Source organism: Delphinus delphis, chromosome 7 (genome assembly GCF_949987515.2).
Source record: "Delphinus delphis chromosome 7, mDelDel1.2, whole genome shotgun sequence".
Classification (NCBI taxonomy): Eukaryota; Metazoa; Chordata; class Mammalia; order Artiodactyla; family Delphinidae; genus Delphinus; species Delphinus delphis.
The window spans coordinates 33518537-33541898 of record NC_082689.1 but is presented as its reverse complement, the minus strand read 5'-3'; the positions used below and the strand labels follow the sequence as shown (position 1 = coordinate 33541898).

Sequence of the window (23362 nt, the reverse complement as noted above, 5' to 3'; positions counted from 1 at the left end):
TATTGAGTCCTCGTCAAGCAGAGCATTTTGCTAAACTGTGGAAGAAAATGGAAGTCAGCCATACACATAAATTAAGTCCAATGCACCGTAGATGTTATAAAGGTGCAAGAATTTTCAGGCAGCTTACAACAAATAAATGCAATACATTAAGAAGGACAAATAAAATTGAAATTGAAAAAATAAAACACCTGGTTAAAAAGAGTAGAGAAATAGATGTTATCAGACACCTGGGATGAATTCATTGCTTTTGGTAAGCACTGGATTTAGATCTGGCAGCCAAGATAAAGAGGATATTTGGATCTTTGGACCTTTGCTTTATAAAAGAAAGATAAAAGTTTGTCTGAAGAGCCATTTTCCTGATTTTTTGTAATTTATTTTATTGAGGTATAGTTTATTTACATTGTTGTGTTAATTTCTACTGTACAGCAAAGTGATTCAGTTATACATATATATATATATATATACATTCCTTTTCATATTCTTTTCCATTACGGTTTATCACAGGATACTGACTATAGTTCCCTGTGCTGTATAGTAGGATCTTGTTGTTTAATCTGTATTATCATATAATATACAAACCTGTATATCATAGTTTACACCTGCTCATTCCAAACTCCCCGTCCTTCCTTTCCCCACTGCCCTCCCCCTTGGCAACCGCAAGTCTGTTCTCTATGTCTGTGAGTCTGTTCCATTTTCCTGATTTTGAATTAGGTACCATTATTATGTAATGTTAGATGATTTCTACAATCCTTATCAGGGAAGAGATTTTGAGCTTCTAAGCAAAGTGCTAAGAGAGTACAGGTAAGGGAGAGAGCAATTCCAACTGGGACTTAGAAAGGCTTTTTGAAAGAGGCTTCTGAATGACCGCTCAGCTCACCCTGCACCCTGCACAAGGAGAAATTCTTTCTGACCTTCCCAAGCCATTCCACATTCTTGCCCCTGGGACTTTTCTGGGCAAGCCGAGGCAAAAGGCAACTCTCTAAACAGCTGACTCCAATTTTGAAGAAGTCCTAGTTCTGAGCTTTCTAGAAACTTCAGCAAAAACGGCCACTGATTTCTCAGTTTTTGCTCTATGGCTGTTTGGAATTCTCACTATGAAGAAGAATGTCTGTTAATCTTAAAAGACCAGTCAATGGAAGGGGTCATAAGGGAACTTTCTGAAGTGATGAAAATGTTCGAAATCTTGGTTGGTTGCATGGATATATACATTTGTCAAAACTCATTGAACTGTACACTTAAGATCTGCACATTTCAGTCCGTAGATTTTAACTTCCAGAAAAAAATTACTTAGCTCCTTAAAAAAAAAACACATAGTATTACAGTATTTTTAAATGTAGGTTTTTCTTATTATTCAGGTATGATGAGGCCAATAGAGATCAGGAGACAACTGCCAGTGAAAAGATAGTCTGTTACAGTTCGCAAGAGGAGAGAGCATGCCACGCCCCTCGAGGCCACATGGAGAAGAACCAGGGTCAGCTAGGAAGCAGAAGGGCTGGCTGAGTGGGGGTGGGGGGGGCGTGTGGGATGGGCAAGAGTCTTTATTGCATTTTTGGCAGGAAGGAATGGGCGAGGCAGGGCAACCAGGCTAAGCCGGTTTGGGATTGGCTAGTTTGAAAAGTTTGGGCAGGCTCTGTGCATCAGGGCTGTCCCTGGTTGTCTGGTACCTGGCCCTGGGGTCATTAAGGCAGGGGGATAGTGGCCTGGAAGTGTTAAGGAGGTCATGGCTGGGGAGGGGGGGAGGGGCTCTAGACTTATTGGTTTCCATATGAAATGTGCACTTGCAGGTGGTCCTTTACAGTCTCTAGGAACTGGCGAGCCCTGGGAGGGACAGCCTCCCCAGGGTGAGTAAGGTCCCAGATGTCAAAACACTAGAATAAAAAGATATGCTTACTGATTCACTTTGCTGTACACCTGAAACTAACACAACATTGTAAATCAACTATACTCCAATTAAAAAAAAAAAAGACATGCTTAATATACACAAAGACAGGCCTATCAGGATTTGGTTAAATCCTGATTATCTCCCATGATGACCCTGGAAGGAAGGTCACCAGGCCATCATGGACCAGATTCTTAAACCTATTAGATCCATTGAGCTTGCCAACACACTGACAAATGAAAAATAGGAATAAAATATACAGAAAGTGAATCCATTGAGTTCTTCCTTCTTTTGTATGTCAGTGAAGACTCCTTCAGTAACAGGTGTTAGAAGCCTAACTCAAACTCTCACAAGCAAAAAAAGAAATGTATTCACTCATGTAATTGGATAGTGCAAGGACCAGCCAACTCCAGGCTCAGCTGGATCCAGGCCTCAGAAAATGTCCTCTGGGCACTATTTGTCTGAGTCTCTCAGCTCTGTTAGCCTTTCCTCTCAAGCACGTTGTCCCCATGTGGTGGTAAAGATGGCCTCCTGCAATTCCATGACAACTTGTTAACCCTGGTAGAAAGAATATGCCTCTTGGACTTCCCTGGTGGCGCAGTGGTTAAGAATCCACCTGCCAGTGCAGGGGACACAGGTTCGAGTCCTGGTCTGGGAAGATCCCACATGCCGCGGAGCAACCAAGCCCGTGTGCCACAACTACTGAGCCGGCGCTCTAGAGCCCACTAGCCACAACTACTGAGCCCATGCACCACAACTACTGAAGCCCCCGCACCTAGAGCCCGTGCTCCACAACAAGAGAAGCCATGGTAATAAGAAGCCCATGCACCGCAAGGAAAGTAGCCCCCACTCACTGCAACTAGAGAAAGCCTGTGCTCAGCAACAAAGACCCAACACAGCCAAAAATAAATAAATGAATAAATAAATTTATTTTTAAAAAGAGAGGATAATGCCTCTTAAAAGCTCTTGCAAAAAGTACCAAAATTGCCTGTGATTGGCCAGGCTTGGGCTATGTGCCCACCCCGGACCCAGTCACGGTGGCTAAAGCAATGAGGTGCTCTCGTTAGCCAGGCTTCAGTCACTTGCCCATCCCTGGAGTCAGGGAATGGACCACCCAAACCACATGGTCTGAGTGAGAGAAAGATGGGTCCCCAAAAAGAAGAGAGAGCTGGCAAAAACCACAGACGTCTACTACAACTTGGCTTTCTCTTTGTCTCCTAGGTGCTCCTGTTTCTGAGTCAGCACCAGAAACAGAAGAAGAGTCCAGGCCTTTATGGAGGCCTCCCCTGAAGCAGGTGCCCCTGAAAAGGCCAAGGGAATTAACAGTACATCTCCCAGTAGACACAGGGAGGGACACACTCTTGCCTCAAGGTAGCTATTCCTTCCCTCCAGCAACCCACAGGGATCTCAATCCGAAGGAGAGCCAGGCAAGACACATCAGGGTCCTCAGCCATAAAAAGGAGGCTAGAGGGACTTCCCTGGTGAAGCAGTGGTTAAGAATACACCTCCCAATGCAGGGGACACGAGTTCGAGCCCTGATCTAGGAAGATCCCACATGCTGCGAAGCAACTAAGCCCGTGCACCACAACTACTGAGCCTGTGCAGTACAGCCCGCGAGCCACAACTGTGGAGCCCGCGCTCCTAGAGCCCGTGCTCTGCAACAAGAGAAGCCACTGCAATGAGAAGCCCACGCACCACAACTCATCACAACTAGAGAAAGCCCGCGCTCAGCAACGAAGACCCAACGCACCCAAAAATTAATTAATTAATTAATTAATTATCTTAATAAAAGAGGCTAGAAGGGAGGCCACTCCTCCCCGGCCACTTGAAGATGGCTTCTGCTCAGGCAGCAGCTGCCTTAACCAAAGTGCTGCAGTGAAACCAACTTCCTGTCTAGCTCACAAGTTACTTACTCACTAAATCAAACCCCCTACTAATATTTCCTGGTTGCAGATGTAAAACAGCACCAAACTTACTACGTATTTGCTGCACGCTCTATAGTTTCTCCCATGTTTTTAACCAATGGAATTTCATTTCTAATCTATATGGGACTATTCACGAGAAGTTCATAATATCAACAAAAGGCATCACTCCAGTTTTTCAAAACATCTGAAATTATACATATGAGTGCATCAAAGTGTATATTTTTATGTGTTGATAGGTTGGAAACAATGGGCCATATTTAGAAAGCTCTATATTTTCACAAAACTGAAGCTCCTTCCCCAAGGGCAAGATGACGGTATCACAAATGCTAGGTGATCTCTGAGTGGTGGTAATCAGAAGAAGTAGAAGGATGAACGTTCATATTTAAGGAGTTCTTCCTCAGTGACAGGCACTGGCCTCAGGTTTTAACACATCTTATCTCATTTACTTCTCACAACAGTCCTACCCTCATTTCACAGATCAGAAATCTGAAGCCCTGGGAGATGAGTGACTTGTTTGAGGTCACACAGTTATAAGTAGCCTCGCTGGGCTTGGAGCTGAGGCCTTCCAGTGTCAGAATCTGTGCTCTTATTCATTATACTGCACGGCCTCTCAGAATAAAAAAAAAAAAAAGAACCCAGGTCAGGATGTTCTTGAGACATTTCCATTTTGAGAACGTCCTTTGATTATTGAGGCAGGGGCTTGTTTACCATATCTCTTAAGTGAGAGTTAATCATCCTACAGACTTCGAAGTTTTTTTTAAAAAAAAAAAATCCACATATGGGGACTTCCCCGGTGGTCCATTGGTTAAGAATCCGCCTGCCAATGCAGGGGCCGCGGGTTAGATCCCTGGTCAGGGGACTAAGATCCCACATGCCGCGGCACAACTAAGCCTGCGCGCTCTAAAGCCCGCGTGGCACAACTAGAGAGAAGCCCATGTCGCAATGAAGATCCCGCGTGCTGCAACTAAGACCCGATGCAACCAAATAAATAAATAAATAATATTTTTTTTTTTAAATCCTCATATGGCAAGGGTCACTCTGCGTGCAGACAGGTAAGAAAGCAGCTTTGCCCCTGTGCACCACAACGTCAGGGGCACCGCCTGAGCCACCAGGAGGGATGGGCAACACCAGAGAATTTCATCTTTGGTGCTGCTCACCTCACACTGTCCTCTACTTGTTTTGAGCTGCCATGTCCACTGGGGACCCAGTATCTAGAGCCTGTCCATCCTCTGCTACCCTGCCAGGAGGAAGCTGGGCTAAGAAGTCCCTGGTAGCTTGGTTAGTTCGGTGTGTGACTCAACTGGGTAGTAGATGCATTAAAAAAAAAAAAAAAAAAGGTCTAAAGAGGCAAGATTTTCATGGCAATCTTTCTCACACAGGGGTCCCTGGAGCAAGGGTGTTTAGAACTAGTAAGTGGGACTCTCATTGCCCCAGAGGTTGCACAGACCCATTTACGTGCTTAGCTCTGGATTGTTTCACTTCTCATATCATAAAAATGAAGCCAGATTTTTTATACGCACATACACACATACATATTTTATTTTATTGCTGAACCATCCGAGACTAAACTGCAGACTTTGTACATTTCATCCCTTATCAGCACGTATCTCCCAAGAGCAAGGATATTCTCCTTGTAACCACAGTACAATTATCACATTCAAGAAAATTAACATTGATGTAATACTCTTTTCTAATATATAGTCCACATCCAAATTTCTCTAATTACACCAGTAATATTCCTTACAGTTGTTTTTTTTTCCCCCAATCAATCCAGGATTCCACTCAGAATCATACATTGTATTTAACTGTCACATCTCTTTAGAATCTTTTCATCTAGAACACTTCCCCAGTCTCATTTTTCATGACACTGACATTTTTGAAGAGTTTAGGCTAGTTGCTTTACAGAATTATCCTCAATTTAGGTTTGTTTCCTCATGATTAGATTCAGATCAAACATTTGTGGCAAGAATGGCATGTTGGTGATGTTGCTTCTCCGTGCATTACATCAAGGGACACAAAATATCCCCTTATATTAATTCCCTTTGTTATAAGTTGTTCCATCATAAGTGATGTTAGATTTCATTATTTGGTTAAAGAGATGTCTTTCTCCATTGTTAAGACACCTCTTCCCTTTGTAAATAAGTAGCTTGTGATACTTGGAGACTGTGTGTGAAGCCAGCCATTAAACACAAACACCGAGAGTGTGTTGAACATGAAATAAAGACCACTCTCTCTGAGATTAAGACAAGGTCCCAATCACTTTTAGATTACCCTCTAAAAATTAGGTTTTGCCCTCCCTAGAGCAGCTCCTAGAGCAGAGCCTGTTCTGGGAAAGAGTTAGAGAAAGAACAAAGATGGAGGTCAAGGCGTACTTTGTGTTTATCATCCATCCTGTTACCCTCTAACTACCATCTAGAAGGGGCTACTTTGTACTTTATGACCTGGAGGAGCCATGAGATCACTGGTTCTGCTTAGAAAAATTGCTTTGTGGTTGAAACTCTGTAGCCAATAGTCCCATGAGCTTTAACGCTGGGGTCTCCCCAGTTAGGGAAGGACCTTGCAGCCTCCCTAGTCTATCTCCTATCTCAGGAGCCCATCAATAGGATGAGGATAACAACAACCACTGTTCAGTTCCTCCCAGTTCTTGGAGGTTCCCCAACAGTAGGGCTGCTATTCTAGCCAAGATAATCCCACCTTGGCTGTGGGAGATACCCGGCCTCTGCTCCTTAGCAGGGCTGGAAAAGAGAGACAAACTTGAGAATGAGGGGAATCAGTGATCCTAGACACTAGGAGCCACAGCAACAGAATTAGAAAAGAGGTTCCTTCACTTTCTGACTGATCCAAATTCTCACTCGTACTTTTTCTCCTTTTGCTTTTGAAGAGGATGATGCTGCACCCCAGGCTGGCACTCCACCACTGTCCCTGACGGAAGGAAGAAAAGGCCCAGAGAGCCAGAGGGGCCTGGACAGCCCCAGGACATCAGGCCACAGCAGCCCCATGGGCCCCCACCACGTGAGATGGGCCGGCGGGGCACTCCCAGCAGCAGGACAAGGTAATCGCTCCCGGGGTGCACAGATGTACCCTCTTGGCTTGTCTGTGGCTCTGGGCTCATTTCAATCATCTTCCAGGGCCACACATAAGCTGTCTGAAAGCCACCCCATGGAAAAAAGGAAATCAGCAGTGTTTCCAATGCTGTCAGTGGGATTAACGGTCACCATGCATATTCCTCAAGAGTCAGTATATGTTTTAAGCATTTTCTGCACCAACAGGCACTGCCAAGCTGTTCTGTGCTTTCCTCGCTCCCGGCAGCAGCGTGTGATGACACAGCTCCCTGCGCTCATCAGGGAGACTCGCTACTGGGTTTACCAGGCATTCTCAACACCGAGCCATAACCCTGCACGGGGCAAGGGAGCCTGGGGACGCTGCCAACAGGAAGAGTCCCCGGGGAGGAGTCAACCTCCGGCCCAGGGCAGAGCCTGAGGCCTGTGCACAGAGAGAAAAGGACTCTGGATTTCTACTGAAGGATGAGGCAGGCAGGGCCACACCCTCTCTGACTTAGCCCCACTCAGAGCTCTTATCCTTAAGAGCCAACAGTCCAGGAGGAAACTAAGACAGTGCAATAACAGCTTCCATGGGGGCTTTGATCTAAACGCAGCACATAAAGCAAAAGTTGCTTAGGGTCCAAATTACCCCTGAAAATCCCTTAGGAAGGGGCCATGCTGGAGACCAACAAACCATTTTCTAGAAAGTGCAGCCCAATCAGCTGTTCCTCCCTCTTCGGATGATGGGTGGCTTTCTCTGATTGAGCACCAGATGAAGGAGCTGGTGTGTGTTTGGGTGCCAGACAATGTGAACAAAGTATCTCTGTTAACAGCAGAATCACACTCAGGGCCTAGAGAAGCTCACACTCGAGAGGAATGTGGCAACTGAGAGCTACCAAGAAGACAACAGATACCACAGCTTTCATCCCATCCCAGGCTCGCTCAGAGACAGATGCCTCACTATTTAAATCCTGCTCGCTTGCGCTCCCCCTGCCTCGACCCAAGCATTTATTTATATTTGAAGCCTTGTAAGCATAAATTCAATACATGGATCAATAATTCCATATGTGCTTGCAGCTCCTCTGTTTAAGGCTGGAATGGTCAAAGTCAAATTCTCTCTCTCTCTCTCTCCCTCCAAAGAAACTTACAAACTATTTCCAAATGGAACCTTTCTCTTACAACCTCCTCCCTTTTATATTTGCATGGCAATGATGCTCTCTTAATTTTGAGCTAATGAACTGAACTTTAGGTACAGTAGCATCACCACCAAGGGTATTCCTAGGAGGTTGCATTGCCCAGAACAAATCACACCAAACACACACACACACACACACACACACACCCCGAATTAGACACCCTTACAAAAGGAGAACCTGATTAGAATGAATGCCAGGGCTGTGACTATGACGAGTGCAGCCTGAAGCCTCAAGTGTGTAGGCTGAGTGTGTGTAAATGAATGTGTGTATGGGGGCACACGTGTGGCTTAGGGTATGTGTGTGCTTATATAGCTATGGGAATACATGTGTATACTTGTGTGCTCATGTATGTGTGATTATGCAGGCATGCAGGCCTGCCTGCGAACAAGTACACATGTGTTGCTGTGTGTCCTTCTTCATGTGTGATACATGTGTGTCCTTGCAGGCACACCTGCATATGTGTGCGTGCCTTGTGAGTGTGTATATATGTACGTGTGAGTGCACACCTTGGTGTAAGTATGTGTGAGTGTTTCCGTGTGTGTGTGATGCCTCTGCGTATATGTGTGTTTACACACTTGTAAGCATCCACTGTGGCTGATTGCCAGCTCTACTCCTCACCTTTTTGCCTTGGAAATGGGGAAGGTAAAGTTATAGAAACACCCTCAATATTTCTAAGCAACTGAGAGAAATAGAGGTTCCTTCTCCTCCTTGGCCTGAGCCCCTTAGAGTCACTAAGCAGTCCCAGCATTTGAACCACAGGGCAGCTGTGCCGCTGAGTACTGCACAAAGGCGTGTGACAGAGCAGGAAGCAGAGGCTGGAACCACCGAGCCCTGAGCCCAGGAGCTGGGCTGCACACACTTGGAGGATGGGGCTCCCTTTCCTTCACACAAGGTGCCCCCTCCAGGTTCACCTTGTCCCTGGAGGGCTGCCTGAAACCAAAGGAGTCCCCCTTTTCTAGACCTTCACAGAAGGCACGTCGTAGGCTGTGGCAGCCCTGCCCTGTTCATTCCACACTGACTCCAGATGATGGAGCGTGAACCCTGGCCCTGCTCTGCCGAATCCCAGGCGTGGGGCTGGCCCTGCACCCTGGCAAGCACCTGAGCACACCGGCATCTGCCTGCTGGGGATTCAGGGAGCACGGTCCAGGTTCAGCCTCCCTCCCCTGCACTGGTGCTAACACTGCCCATGTTTGTGCTTATTTTCAAGAAAAATCCAGAGACCCCACACTGGGACACTTCTTGCTGGGTCCAAATGGAGAAAACAGCTGCCTGTCCCTCCCAAGGCCTACCCAAACCGAGGAGCTTCTGTCGGGTGAAGGTAAGATGATACATCCCAGGTCAGCCTCGCTTTCTTGGGGGAAGATTTTACCTGCAGCTTCCAAAACTCCCCAGCAGCAGAGACATCATTAAAAACAGATGCAAGTCAACCAGTGTCTCCCCTCTCGCTGAACCCAGGATTGCTTCTGTAACTCAGACACAATAACCCAATGTCTGCATAGCAAGTTTGCTCTTGCTGGAGCATCTGGAGAGAGACGTTCCCATGGAATGGCTCGGAGGAGGCCTAATGTGCCGTGCTGATGTCTTGATGAGGATGATAAAGCCCTCTTGGTATTTGCCCAAACTAAACACTGCCTTTTCTCTTCTTTCCAACCACCCTCCAGAGGTGGAGGTGGCTAATTGGTAATCCAATCAGTTACCCTCGTTATGTGTATTGGTTCATTGCTGCGAATCATCTGGCTCCTGACGGATATCAAGGCAGTTTCCAAAAACCCTTCTGGCATGTTCACTTGTTGGAAAAGGGATGCTGGCTCTGGGCAATAACCATCTTGCAAAGGAAGAAAAAAAAATGAAGTCAGAGGGTGATGAGTGTCAACCACCCAGGAACCATCATGATGCGTATGCATGAGTCGTACAGCCAGCAGGCCTCTTAATGAGGGAGATTAAAATCTGCACTCGTTTGGTGGGTGATGTCATGACTGCCTCAACAAAAAGAACATGGAATCAGAGCCAGGAGATTTGAGTAGCCCTGGCTTGTCCTCTATGTTGTCAGATGACTTTGGGTCAACCCTTCATTGTGTCCAAGGTTCCTCCTCTCCTTCGAAATAAGGGGATCGACTCCACCACCAGCAGCTATGGACTATTGCTGCATTTTATGTGTTGTGTCTGTTGCTGTGGAAGTAGCCATTTAGTACATGGATTTCCAGAAACCAGAATGCATTCGGTTCCAAATCCAGCATTAAAGAACTTCCATCACCACTTGGGCTGTCCCATGATATGAGTATAAAAATAACTTGGTTCTGAACTGGCGGAAGCAGGAGTGAGACAGGTGGAGGCCACTGTCACTGTGACACAGCTGGTACAACAGCTGGAACGCAAACACGGTTCTGTTCACCTGCTACACATTTGTCCACTCTCTTCCAAGAGAAATAGCTCCCCTTTGGGCAAAGCAAAAGCCAGAAGCAGAAGAGGAAATATTTAAGTTACATGTTTAAGTTTGTTGTCATCTCGTCAGCATCATGTTTCAGTCACTTCGGCATCCTCCGCACTTAGCACAGTTCCTGACACAAACAGAGCAGGATCACAGTAAATGTTCATTGAAAATCTTTCAATAATTTCCACACAAAAGAAAGAGAGAAATGAAATTTATGCTGAATAAATCGAGACTTGCCTGCCATCTTGTCTTAGTCCCATGAACAATGTATTTAATCCTACTTGCCTCTCAAACCTAAAGGCATTCACTGTGAGCTTGTTGAATAAATGAACAAATGAGTCATCCGTCAGTCAATGGCCTCTCTCTAGCCTGTCCTCCATATACAGCTGCTGGACCTCCAGCCTCGACCATGATTGCATAGGGCCCTGGGAGGCAGGCAGAACCTTAACCCACATCTCCCTACAGGCCCAGCTTTCTAAGAGTCTCTGTTAATGGGAAAGCCCTGTTTTGTTTTGCTTTGGGAAGCAGGATACTGAAAAACATTTTCAACTCCTGCAAAGGATTTGCTCCACCCACACCAAATTCTTTGCAGCTGTTTGTTCAAATGTATCTTGATCACCATCCCCACCCTACTCTTCCAGTCTCATCTCCCACTATATTCAGGCCCACCCTTTTCTCATCTGTCTGATGGCCCAAACATTCAGTCTTCCTTCTCTTATCTCCCAGCCTTTGCCCAAGCTGCCCTCAAATATTTAGAATCATTTTAAGTTCCAGGGGAAGGTTCATCTTTTCCGGGATATTTTCCTCAATAAATCCACTTCATCTCACTGAACTGCTACGATGTAGTTTTCATCCATTTCTCTCTCTCAATCCCACTTTTGTGATTACTGTATTTATATGCATCCGTTTGTTGTTTAGCTCCCAAATATATTAGAAGAGTCCTAGAGATCCTCTTATCTTTATAATATGTCCAAGAAATGCGTGGACAGAATACCCCAGGTGCCATAAAGGAAAGTTTGGGGGGGGGGATCATAGTTGTTGTTTTTTAATTTAAAAAAATCTTGGGTTAAAGTGGAAATATGATCTGTCTGATCATTCTGAGACTTTCAGACTCTGCCAGCATCTACTTGGAAATAAATTCTTAAGCAATTAGATCATGATATCTTGCTTTCAGATAGCATAGAAGAATGAGTATAAACCTTCAGAAGAATAAAAAAAAGATGTGAAGACTTGAGCTGGAATTCGACCCTCTTGGTCACGTTGGGATATTGCAACACTTAGAAAATTCAAAGGCTTAAGAAAGGAAAATTTAACTTGGAAGGATACAAGTCAAAACATTGGAACATTGGAGTTGCTTATCCTTGATTCAAATCCTTCATCTATTCTCCTAGTCACAGTGGCAGCAACAGAAGTTTTCTTTCAGAAGTTCTTTTATTCAGAAGTTCTTTATTGCAAGAAGCTCAAGAATGTCTGTGCCAGTGGTTCGGTTTGGGACGCCAGGTCCCATGAAAATTAAAATTCTTCATCTCCTTCAGAGTTTCCAGTTGACACCTGCTCTTGTCCTAAAAGGATTTTTACCCCCAAAACTTGCCTTGTTTTTTGGTCATTTGATTAGCATCCTTCTCTCTTGCAACTCTTTCTTGGTATGGTGGTTTTAAAATATGTCTACAAATTCTTTGACACTTGTTCTTTCAAAAGGGGGAGCCCAATTCTCCTCCCCTTGAGTGTGTGCTGGACATAGTGGCTCACTTCTGATAAATATAGAATATGACAGAAGTGACAGTGTGTGACTTCTGAGATGGTCCAACCCCAGGGAAACCTCCAGATGACTGCATCCCTGATTGGCATTGTGACTGCAGCCTCACAAGAGACTGCACCGGAATCATAGGCCTAAGCCCCTCCCAGATTCCCATAGAAACTATGTGAGATATAGTAAAGGTTTATTGCTTTAAGTCACTAGATTTGGGCGTAATTTGTTTTCATAATAGATAATATACTGGTGTCATTCCTGATGGTCTACACTTTGGTAAACAGAAAAATGAAGGGTCCAAGAATATCCCAGCTGATCTCAAAACACTGATTATTTGGGGGCAAACGTATGCTAAGTGGTTGACTTTCTCTGTGTTCTCCCCATTTGTCATTTGTGATAATGTTGGTTGTGAGGACTCATGGGTAAAAGGATCCTTCCATGTTGGTGGGATATTTGATTTTCCTTGAGTAGCCTTTCTCTCAGCAGCTGTTGCTTTAGTGAAGATGCCTAGAGATTTAAAAGTGAAGAAGCCCAGGGCTTCCCTGGTGGCGCAGTGATTAAGAATCCGCCTGCCAATGCAGGGGACAGGGATTCGAGCCCTGGTCTGGGAAGATCCCACATGCAGTGGAGGAACTAAGCCCGTGAGCCACAACTACTGAGCCTGCGCTCTAGAGCCCGCGAGCCACAACTACTGAGCCCGTGTGCCACAACTACTGAAGCCCACGCACCTAGAGCCCATGCTCCCAACAAGAGAAGCCACCGCAATGAGAAGCACGTGCAGCGCAACGAAGAGTAGCCCCTGCTCATCGCAACTAGAGAAAGCCTGCCTGCAGCAACAAAGACCCAACGCAGCCAAAAATAAAATAAATAAAATAAAATAAAATAATTTTTTTAAAAAATGAAGAAGTCCATTAGATGAGACAGCGTGAAGAAGAAGAAAGAACTTTGGACTAAATATCCAAAGTCTTGGGTTTTATTCTCAGCTCTACCACCCTGATTTCTGTGATCATTGGCAAATAAATCTACTGCTTTGGAGCTCAGCTTCTCCATATGGAAAAAGAGGAACTGGGATTAGATCCAACCCTCCCAGTGTATATCCCATAGAACTCCAAGTCCTCAGAAGGTTACCAGGCGTTCTGTTAAAAAAAAAAAAAAAAGTTCTGAGGCCAAATAAGTTGGAAACCAGTAAGCTAAAGCGAAGCACATTCCTTACTGCAGGAGCCTCTGCTGTGTTAACATGGATTATGGCTCCTCAAGATGAGGACATGCAATGTTTCCCAAACTTATTTGACCACTGAATTCTTTCTTGTTTTTAGTAAAGCATTATGTGCATCTAACTAGTTTTTGGAACACACTTTGGAAAATACTAAACATTACTTCTAAGGTTCTTTCCAGTTGTAATGCTGTATGTTACTAAATAACCCCCCTTCCCAAGGAGACTCTCTCCGTAGAGCAGTTCTGTTGTCTAAGTCCTGAAGCAGGATCTCAGTCATTCAATAATTCATGCCTGTTCTTGCTTTCATTTTCCAAACATCAGTTCTGAATCACTGAGTCCACAATCCCTCCATCTCCAGGTAAAAAGAAGTAGAGGAAGGTAGGAGGAAGCCTGGGTGGCAATAAGGCCCTTTGGCCCAATCAGTGTTTGTTAATGATCCATACGCAATCATGTTGGTGGATTTACCAGTTCTCAGATGTTGAAATAAAGAAAAACATGGCTGGATATGGTCGCTTGGTACCCAGCATTTCCTTCCAGTGCCCTCCTGTACTGCAAAGGCTGGAAGGCTAAAAACTACATTTCCCAGATAACCTTTGCAGTTAGGGGGTGGGATGCAGATGCAGTTCTGCCAAATAGATGCATTTGCATGAGATTTGAAGGGCAGGAGTGAGGCAAAGGCACTTTGGCTACTTACCCTGGCAAGCGAGCTCGTGAAGACTGTCAAGAGGCAGTTGCTGCAGCAACTCTGTAAGCACCAAGTTCTCTATAGTAGCTCCATTTCTTCTTAAAATACCTTGGTGGTTTCTCTTCTCCACTGAGTCCTGACCCATATACTCTCCTCCCCTTGCAGAAGTTATGGGGGATTCCCACGAGGCTCGGCATGGGGCTAATTTGGGTCTGTCACATGGACCACAGGGCAGTGATAGCTCTGTTTGTCAGGACTTCAGAGGGAAGCGGGGTTCTTTCCCTCACCGCAGTGAACCCAGCACCGCATCAGCAGCCCACATTGGAAGGTGTTCTGATGGCCACCTGCAGAGAGCCACTAAAAACCACTGGGGAGTCTTCTTTCCTTTGACAGAAACCTCTCATGATTCCTACAAGTACAAAGACTCCCCTCCCTCGTATTTGGCTGAAAATGTGATGTTATCGCCACTCTATGCCTTCCAAAGAAGAAAAATGTCAAAAATAATAGTTCTCTTTGAATCCGCTGAAAATTCCTTTTTTTTAAGAAAAAAGTCAATATGAAGTGTTGAAGAATATTTAATTCCTCTGTATTTTTTGCACATGTACATATATTGTTTCTTACAGAGCCTGTAAAGCTGTAAATTCTACCTCCCTCGCATTTTTTCTGTTCCAGAGAACCTTAGAGTTGAGATGGAATGTAGGCAACACCTTCATCAGCATTTAAGCAGGGGAAGCATTTTATCAGACAGACTTTCTGAGGACACCTATAGATAAAATGGATAAAAGCAGAGCTGCCTGGTTAAAGTAGGGATGGTCTGACTGTGTCCCCCAACAACTTCTTCAGAGCCCAGCTAATTCTTTCCCTCCTGAAATGATTCCTGGCTGTGGGGTCTATGCAGTCACTAGAACTATGAGACCACAGTTTGAAAACTCTCCTTTTATGGATAAGGAAACTGAGGCCCAGAGAGGTACGGTGACTTGCTCAAAGTCACACAGCTTCTATGCGGCAAACCTAAGGCTCAAACCCAGATCTTCCTGCACCTACTTAGGCCAAAGCTCTTCTCACTAGAACTTACTGCCTCTAGGCCCTCTTGTCCAGGTTTCTAGGCTGCAGTCCCACCTTCATTGTACCATCTCACCTGACCACCTCAGCCCACATTGATTGCTACTATCTTAGGTCAGCAGTAATTCTTACTACCTGGGTCTCTCACCAGGCACTCCCTTACTTCCTCTACCTTTTTTACTCTTTTTCTTCATCCTCCTCCAAGATCTCCTATGGATAGATCCCCCTCCTCGACTTCTGAATATCCCAGAGAACATCATAGGTACTCCCAGAACGTTGCCCATAAATATTGATTGAAACTGTCAGTAGCAAAGACTTACTTGTTCCCCAATATCCATTTTTCCATTACTCCTGTTATTAGCAGAATCCCCTACCCTGAAGTTTAGTTGAACACACGGCTACTTGGCTAGAAATTATATTTCCCAGCCTTCCTTGCAGCCAGGTATGGTCATATAACTGATGTGGCTGATGAAATGTGAACAGAAGTAACTTGTGCAACTTCCAGGTCACTTCCTTAAAAGGAAATCACTGGGGACTTCCTTGGTGGTGCAGTGGATAAGAATCCACCTGCCCATGCAGGGGACACAGGTTCGATCCCTGGTCCGGGAAGACCCCTCATGCTGCGGAGCAACTAAGCCCGGGAAGATCCCACATGCCACAACTACTGAGCCTGCGTGCCAGGCTCTGCAGCAAGAGAAGCCACCGCAATGAGAAGCCCGCGCACCACAACGAAGAATAGCCCCCGCGCAGCAACGAAGACCCAAAACAGCCACAAAAAAAAAAAAATTTGTTTTAATTTTAAAAAAAGGAAACCATTGGACTTGGTTGTAGTGGTGAAGTAGCTTCAACCACGTGGAAGAGGGGAATACTCTAGGGGATGATGAAGCCATAAGATATAAGGAAGCACAGTGCCCAGATACCTTCAGGAAGCAGAGCTACCCTGGGCTACCCCCTTCCCTCTAGACTCTTACCTGAAACAGAAATACATGTTTATCTTTCTGAGTCTCTTTGTTACAGCATATAATGCAACTATATATTCTTTCTTAATCTGGACAAAGCAAACCTAACAGATTTTTCTGATGAGCATGTTTTTGAATCCTCCATTGTGCTCCATTCTATCACACGTGCATTTTTCATTTTAAACTGCAATTACTTAAACTCTTCCCCTATCCTTCTAAATTAATTTCCCAAAGTTGGAGTGTAGTCTTTTCCCCCTTAGGCTATGCATTAAGTGAGGCTTTCTTTTCACCATACTTTGTAATGTCTAGGGTACAGTATTTCTACTTCCCACATCTTTGCTCTGCACAGTCACCTTGCCCTTCCTCCTACCACCTAAGAAGAAAAGATGGTCAGACTAACAGGTGAAGTCTACAAGGTGTCTGTGTGTTCTGTGTAGCTTCAGAGTTAGATTGAAATTGCCAGGCACAGATTTAGTCTTGTCATTTTGTTTACACATTGGGGAAAAAGAATTCAGTTTATTAAATGTTTCATGTAACTGCACCCAAGTTTTGCCAAGCTGGGAACTTGGACCTTTTCTGTGTAGTGACATTTTAATTCTAGTTTTCATAACCTGGAGATCAGACTGTTGCTTTTGCATAATGTACATAGTGTCTCGTGACTAGAGTTTGCTTTGTTTTATAGTATCTGTACTCGTATTTTTCAAGAGCTATTTTGTAAATAGATGATATATTTCTCCCTTGAAAACACAATAAAAAGAAAAAAGCACCAAAAAAATGCATCTATAATAATACCTCCCATCCTAGATTGCATTGCTTTGTGACAACCAAACCAGATCATACGTGCAGTATATAATAAAGTATTAAGTAAAACTCCAATATAAAATATCATTGGACCTAAAAGAGAGAAGACCCATAATATCGTGTCCGACACTTTAGATCAAATGGACAGAACGCCTACCATGTTCAAGGGAAACAGAAGGATGTTGATATCAAGAGCAAACATGCTCAGGCACATATGTCATCTCATTCTATCATCCAATAATCCTTTGAAGGGAGTATTTTCATTCACAAACCACAGGTGAGGAAACTGAAACACAGGAGGTTAACCCCCTTGTGCACATTGATCACACCTGGTGAGCAGCTGAGCTTATTCATTCCCAGGCCCGTCTGTCCCAGATACTGTGCTCTTTTCTTCCCACTTCCCAGGGCTCAACCCCGGGCCCTGTGGCTGCTGCCCCCAAGAACCTCACAGCCCCTGTGAGAAAAAATTCACAAGCAAGTGACCCTTCTGCAAGGCAGAATGAGATGAGTGCTGTAACAGAGATCTCAACAACACGATGCAGGGGCCTCCAAGGAAGGAGCGATGAATTCTAACCTGGGGGACGAGGATGGATTTTTGCAGAGGAATCTCTATTTGTACTGACTTTAAAGAAACTGGTAGGGAATTCCCTGGTGGTCCAGTGGTTAGGACTTGGTGCTTTCACTGCTGGGGCCTGGGTTCGATCCCTGGTTGGGGAACTACGATCCCAAAAGCCTCAAGGCGCAGCCAAAAATTTTTTTTAAATAAATATGAACAAAATTCTATTAAAAAAAAAAAGAGGGACTTCCCTGGTGATCCAGTGGGTAAGACTCCGTGTTCCCAATGCAGGGGGCCTGGGTTCAATCCCTGGTTGGGGAACTAGATCCCGCATGCATGGTGCAACTAAGAAATCGCATGCTGCAACTAAAAGATCCCACATGCCGCAACTAAGACCCAGTGCAGCCAAAAGTAAAAAATAAATAAAAAATAAAACAAAGAAAGAAACCGGTAAAGTGGATAAACAGAGAAGAGAGAAAGACATGACCAGCTGAGGGACCAGCATGAACAAAGGCAAAGAGATAAGAAAGCAGAGTCCATGCGGGAAATGATGAGTAGCCTGTAAGAGTGCCCCGTGGAGGGGCTTCATGGGGGGAGATGGGGCTGAAAGGCAGGCCAGGACCAGGCCAGGGAAGGCCTTGTGTGCCAGGATAGAGCTGAAATGCCGTCTTTTAGGCAACAAGAAGTCACAGGTGCTTGAGGAAGGATGTCATGCAACCCACCCTGTGTGCCAGGAATAGGCAAGAGAAAAGGCCGAGTGCTCAGGCTACTGTAGAATCATCCAGACAGCAGCTGACCAGGGCCTGGATGGAAGGCAGTGGGCAGACGCAGGAGACGCGGCAAAGGGATAATCCCCAGGGCCGCCGACTGGATGTGGGGAGCCCACCCAGCACTCTGAGCAACCAGTGACAAACCTGTTTATAGTGTCTCTTTACAAAATTGGCTACAATTCTCATCTCCGATTTTCTACTCAAACTACCATTTTTCTGTTTTCACTTTCAGCTAAGAGGATGACTTTCAGGGTCTCTTGTGTACAATAATTAAGATAAAACAACAGTCAAGGCCTTGGAGCCCGAGTCACCCCACGGCGGCACACACAGGACCACAGCCCTCTCCCACGTGGCACTCAGCTCCAGTACTCCTTTTACTTAAAGTCAAACTCCCACCGACACACATAAAACATAAATTCCAGTGCTGAGTGCCTCTCAGCTTGTCATGCACTGTGGCTGTTTTCAGGCTATGTGCTCTTGGGGAAGTGGCTGAGCTCCCCAGCAGTATTTACCCACAACTGTGGTAAATAATACGAGTTCTAAGGAAAACCCTGATAGCAAATACTTGGGAGCTGTAAGGAAGAGGCAAAGCAGTAAGCAGTGATGGAGAGTGTTTGTATAACCCTCCTGCACCCTCTCACCCCGACACACATTGAGCTTTCTCTTTCATGATTGTTTTAGCCTCTTTTTCCCTTCCAACCACCCACCACTCAATTCTTTGAGGGAAAATTAACATTCATTATGCAATTTATCTCTCTCTTTTTAATCCAGAGTGTCTGTCTCCAAGGTCCCTACTCAATAATTAATGTTTGTTCTCCTTTCCCATTCTCCAGAGCATCTATTCTTGAACTGTAAGGTCAACAATTAACACTAATTATGGCTTTTTCTCTCTCCAGTGTTGGTTCTCAGAATCCCAAGTTGCCCTGCTCAGCCTAAGTTACATGTGTGCACGTGGCTGCTTGTGTGCACACGAAGGTGGAAAAGCACCAAGGAGCAGGCTTCTCCAAGCCCCCCACTTTAGCAAATCAGTAAAACCAAACATTCTTCTTTGGCAATGTCTCTAGTATATGTATTATCATTAATGAGATGATGAAGCATAAATATATACACATACATACATACATGTACTTGGAAATGAGCTGGGGGGGTAGTTAGATCTCAAAGTCTTTTTCAGATATATTTGATTCCCTCTGACCTTTTTCCTCCCTATTTCTATCTCCTTGATCTCTCATACCTCTGTCTCTCTGACATACACACGCAAACACACACACACACACACACACACACACACCAAATTTCTCATTAAAAGCCATACCTCTTGGGCTTCCCTGGTGGCGCAGTGGTTGAGAGTCTGCCCGCCGATGCAGGGGACACGGGTTCGTGCCCTGGTCCGGGAAGATCCCACATGCCGCGGAGCGGCTGGGCCCGTGAGCCATGGCCGCTGAGCCTGCGCGTCCGGAGCCTGTGCTCCACAACGGGAGAGGCCGTAACGGTGAGGGGCCCGCGTACTGCAAAAAAAAAAAAGCCATTCCTCCATTTCAGATTCACTCAGCTGATCTCCTTGCTATCTATTACCTCTCCCCTAACTATCTTTCTCTGGTCTGTCATCATAATTCTCCTCAGCCATTAAAACAGCATTATTTTAACTAGTGTTCCTTTTGACGGACAAGGACAGCTAGGAGAACGATTCTCATCAAAAATGACTCTAAGAGATTGCAAAAAAAATTCATCAGGGCTGTGCAAAAGCCTATCTTTCTGGCTAGAATCAGATGGGCTAGAATCCCTCCTGTCTCCCTGGTCCAACCCTTGAATTTGCGCTACATCTGGAAGCAGGGGCTCCTCACGTTTGTCTGTCATACCCCCCATCGCTGCACGCACTGGGGTCCCGCAGCACATCTCCTGTTCAAATCTGGACATCTCCTCACAGCGGGTGTCAGGCATTAACTCTTTCATGCTCTTGTTCTGTCAAAAGTTCTCCTCTCAGAACTTAAGCATCACAGTACCTGCAGGGTTTCACCCTTAAACATCTTATAATAAATAAAAATATTATTTTCTTCAATGTTTTTTAAATCCTAGATCAATTTTTTAAATTCCCTCCATGATAGCATCTAAGGGTTTTCAAAACTATCTAATTCATTATGAGGCTTAGGCATCAAGCCATCCACTTTGTTTTCCCCTGTCTTGGGGTAAGGAATAGCTCTTTTTCAAGACTTTTCCACACTCTCAGGTAAAACCCTTATTGTTTTTCAGCCTGTGAATCTATCAATTCAAATACCAGCCGTGGAGAGGAGGAGTCTAGTATTCAACATCTTCTGAAAGGTAAGATTCTCCCCAACAGAGTCACCTCCTACTTCTCCTCTATGTTATTTGACTCACATACATATTATTTCATACCCAGACCTCCAGAAACACACAATTTCTCCCCAAATATACTAATAAGTAGGAAAGAAGATTCATTTCTTGGAGAGCCTGAGAAATGGAGTATCCTCAAGAGTTACTCATGGGCAGCCCTGTGTGCTGTGGTCTGAGAAAGAAGAAAAGTCGACCCAAATGCCTGTGCTGAGCTGGCCCCGGAAGGAGAACTTGCAGAGATGTCCTGTGGGTTTCGCAGATCATACCGTGCATAACTCACATTGTAATGAAGTGAGCATTGTCTCCCAGAGTTGCGTACAGTTCAAACTGCACATCCACAAACTAGAAAGCTATCTGGAAAAGACTCTCGGGCTTGTATTCTAAATGGAGGACTGAGGCCAGTTCTGCCTCATCCAAGGTTCCTTTGCTATTTCATTTCCCCCGTGGAGAAATAAGCACAAGCTGAGAGTGTAGCTTATCCTCCACCCACTGCCACTGCTGCTTCTGCTTCAAACCAGGGGTAAATATGTAAAGACTTTCTCTCACTCCTAAAAATAGTCTTTCATTAATAGAGAAATGTGTGTGGTCTTCCTCACTGCTTATTTTGGGGCAGGCAATGATGAATCCTGCATGAGAGACCTGCTATAGCAACAGGAAACAAGGTCACAGATCGAGGGCTGGAGCCAGAGCTGGGTGGAGGGCACTGGTTTTGCTAGAGACTGCAAAACTAGAAGGAGAGAGGGCACCATCAAATGCTTGCCAATCTCAAAATCTGTAAGCAGAGAAATACTTGGGAGCCCAGCATTCTGCGTTACCCCTCTCATCATTCTCCTTGGGTGGACATCCTGACCATGGTGCGAAGAGTTTCAGGGTCATTTCTGTTCATTCTCACTTGTTGGCTAGAACTGGGCCAGAGCAGCTCTTAATAGGAGCCCACCAGCGAAGGATATGACGATGATGATGATAACTATCACTGCTATCTATCTCCATGCCAAACATTGTGCTGAGTGTTTTACATTCATTAATTCACTTCATCCTCATTGCAATGATATGAGGTAAATTCTATTATTATCCTCACTTTTCATCTAGGACAGTGTGGCTCAGAGAGGTTAAGGAACTAGCCCAAGGTCACACAACTAAGTGGTGAAGCTGCGATTTGAACCGTAGAAACCTACATTTTTACCACTATGCATGGTGACATCAATCTAAACAGGGACATTTCCCAGACTCACAGTTACAGAGAACAGACCTGTGGTTGCCAAGGGACGGCGGGGTTGGGGGTGGAGGATTGGGGGTTTGAGATTAGCAGATGCAAACTATTATATATAGGATGGATAAACAACAAGGTCCTACTGTACAGCACAGAGAACTGTATTCGATATCCTGTGATGAACCATAATGGAAAAGAATATGAAAAAGAATATATATATATATATATACACAAAAAACCAAATCACTTTCCTATACAGCAGAAATTAACATAACATTGTAAATCAACTATACTTCAATAAAATTTAAAAATAATAAACAGGCACATTTCCATCTGACAATATGTGAGACTTTAGGAAGTTCCTGATTTCATAATAACTCATACTCATAAATGACTTCTGTTGCACATCCTTTTGTCCCTCCAATTCCCCTTACTTAGCATCAGACACCCTTTTGTGGGTAACACTGAAAATGATTTGCAACTTTTAGAGATATGCGGAGAAGCTGAAACCCAGTAGAAACAGTTTGGAAGAACCAAACTCCTAAGACAGATTATCAAGCCAGATAGGCCTGTTTACAGGGTAGCTCTCCAGACCAAAAATATCCTTCCTAATATGGCTGAAAATGTTACAATTTCACTTCATTCTCTTATTAAAGTCTCACTAATAATAGATTCACTTTGAATTCTGAAGTAGTCTCTTAAAAAGCTGATACTTCTGAGAAGCTACCAATCATTCACACTTCAGTAAAAATGTATTGAATCAGATGGCTGTCCTCTTGCAACCTAGCTGAGAAGAGCTGCTCTGAGGGACTAAACATTCTGATGGGATGGGAACAGAAGTGGATAATTTGGGAGTGAGTAGAGTCTTAAGGGTTGAAACATACCTGCCTGTTGGGGTACCCTGGAGGGCTTGTATGAACAGAAGAATATTAGCTATATGGGAAAAGAGGCACACAGAGCAAAGAACCTAAAGGGAAATGGTAAAGTGACAAAGACAAACTTGAGCTATTTCAGAATTGCCCCATGGCAAGCTTTATATCCAGGAAAGGGAAACAAAACTTTTATTCCTTGTCTTCTCTACTCCTAGTAACTAAACGACCTTAGGCTAATGCAAATCTCTTTCTCATTTCCAAGCTTTTGAACACACAGTTCCCTTTGCCTGGAGCATAATTCCTCATCTCCTCCTATCCCCTAACATCTTTTTTTTAATTGTGGTAAAATACACATAACATAAAATTTGCCATCTTAGCAATTTTTAAGTGTATGGTTCAGTAGTGTTCAGTAGATTCATGTTGCTGTGTAACCAGTCTCCAGAACTCTTTCATCTTGCAAAACTGAAAATCTATATCTATTAAATAACTCCCCATTGCAATGGGACTACCCATATAAGCACAGAATACCTGCTGCAGGGCTTAGAATAGAGGAAATTTATCTGTTCCCTTGATTTGCTCAAAGACCTTAACAAAAAATTCTTACATCTCTTTGAGCTTAACACTCCCTATTTGTTTGTAAGAAAATGGATATAACAC

The 23362-nt window shown here is 44.5% G+C and overlaps 1 protein-coding gene and 1 long non-coding RNA gene across 2 annotated transcripts in view; one reads left to right on the top strand and one right to left on the bottom strand.

The window, feature by feature from the left end:
- The window catches only part of KIAA2012 (KIAA2012 ortholog), a 111623-nt gene that overhangs the window by 25395 nt on the left and 62866 nt on the right, over nt 1–23362 (top strand). Inside the window, 4 exon segments of the mRNA XM_060015593.1 lie at nt 3101–3250; nt 6686–6856; nt 9249–9359; nt 20522–20590. Coding sequence (XP_059871576.1) covers nt 3101–3250; nt 6686–6856; nt 9249–9359; nt 20522–20590 — 501 coding nt within the window.
- LOC132428059 (uncharacterized) overlaps nt 1–23362 on the bottom strand; it is a 229320-nt gene that overhangs the window by 197212 nt on the left and 8746 nt on the right. Inside the window, exon 2 of the long non-coding RNA XR_009520063.1 lies at nt 19587–19779. This is a non-coding gene — a long non-coding RNA (uncharacterized lncRNA). The remainder of the gene's footprint in view (nt 1–19586; nt 19780–23362) is intronic.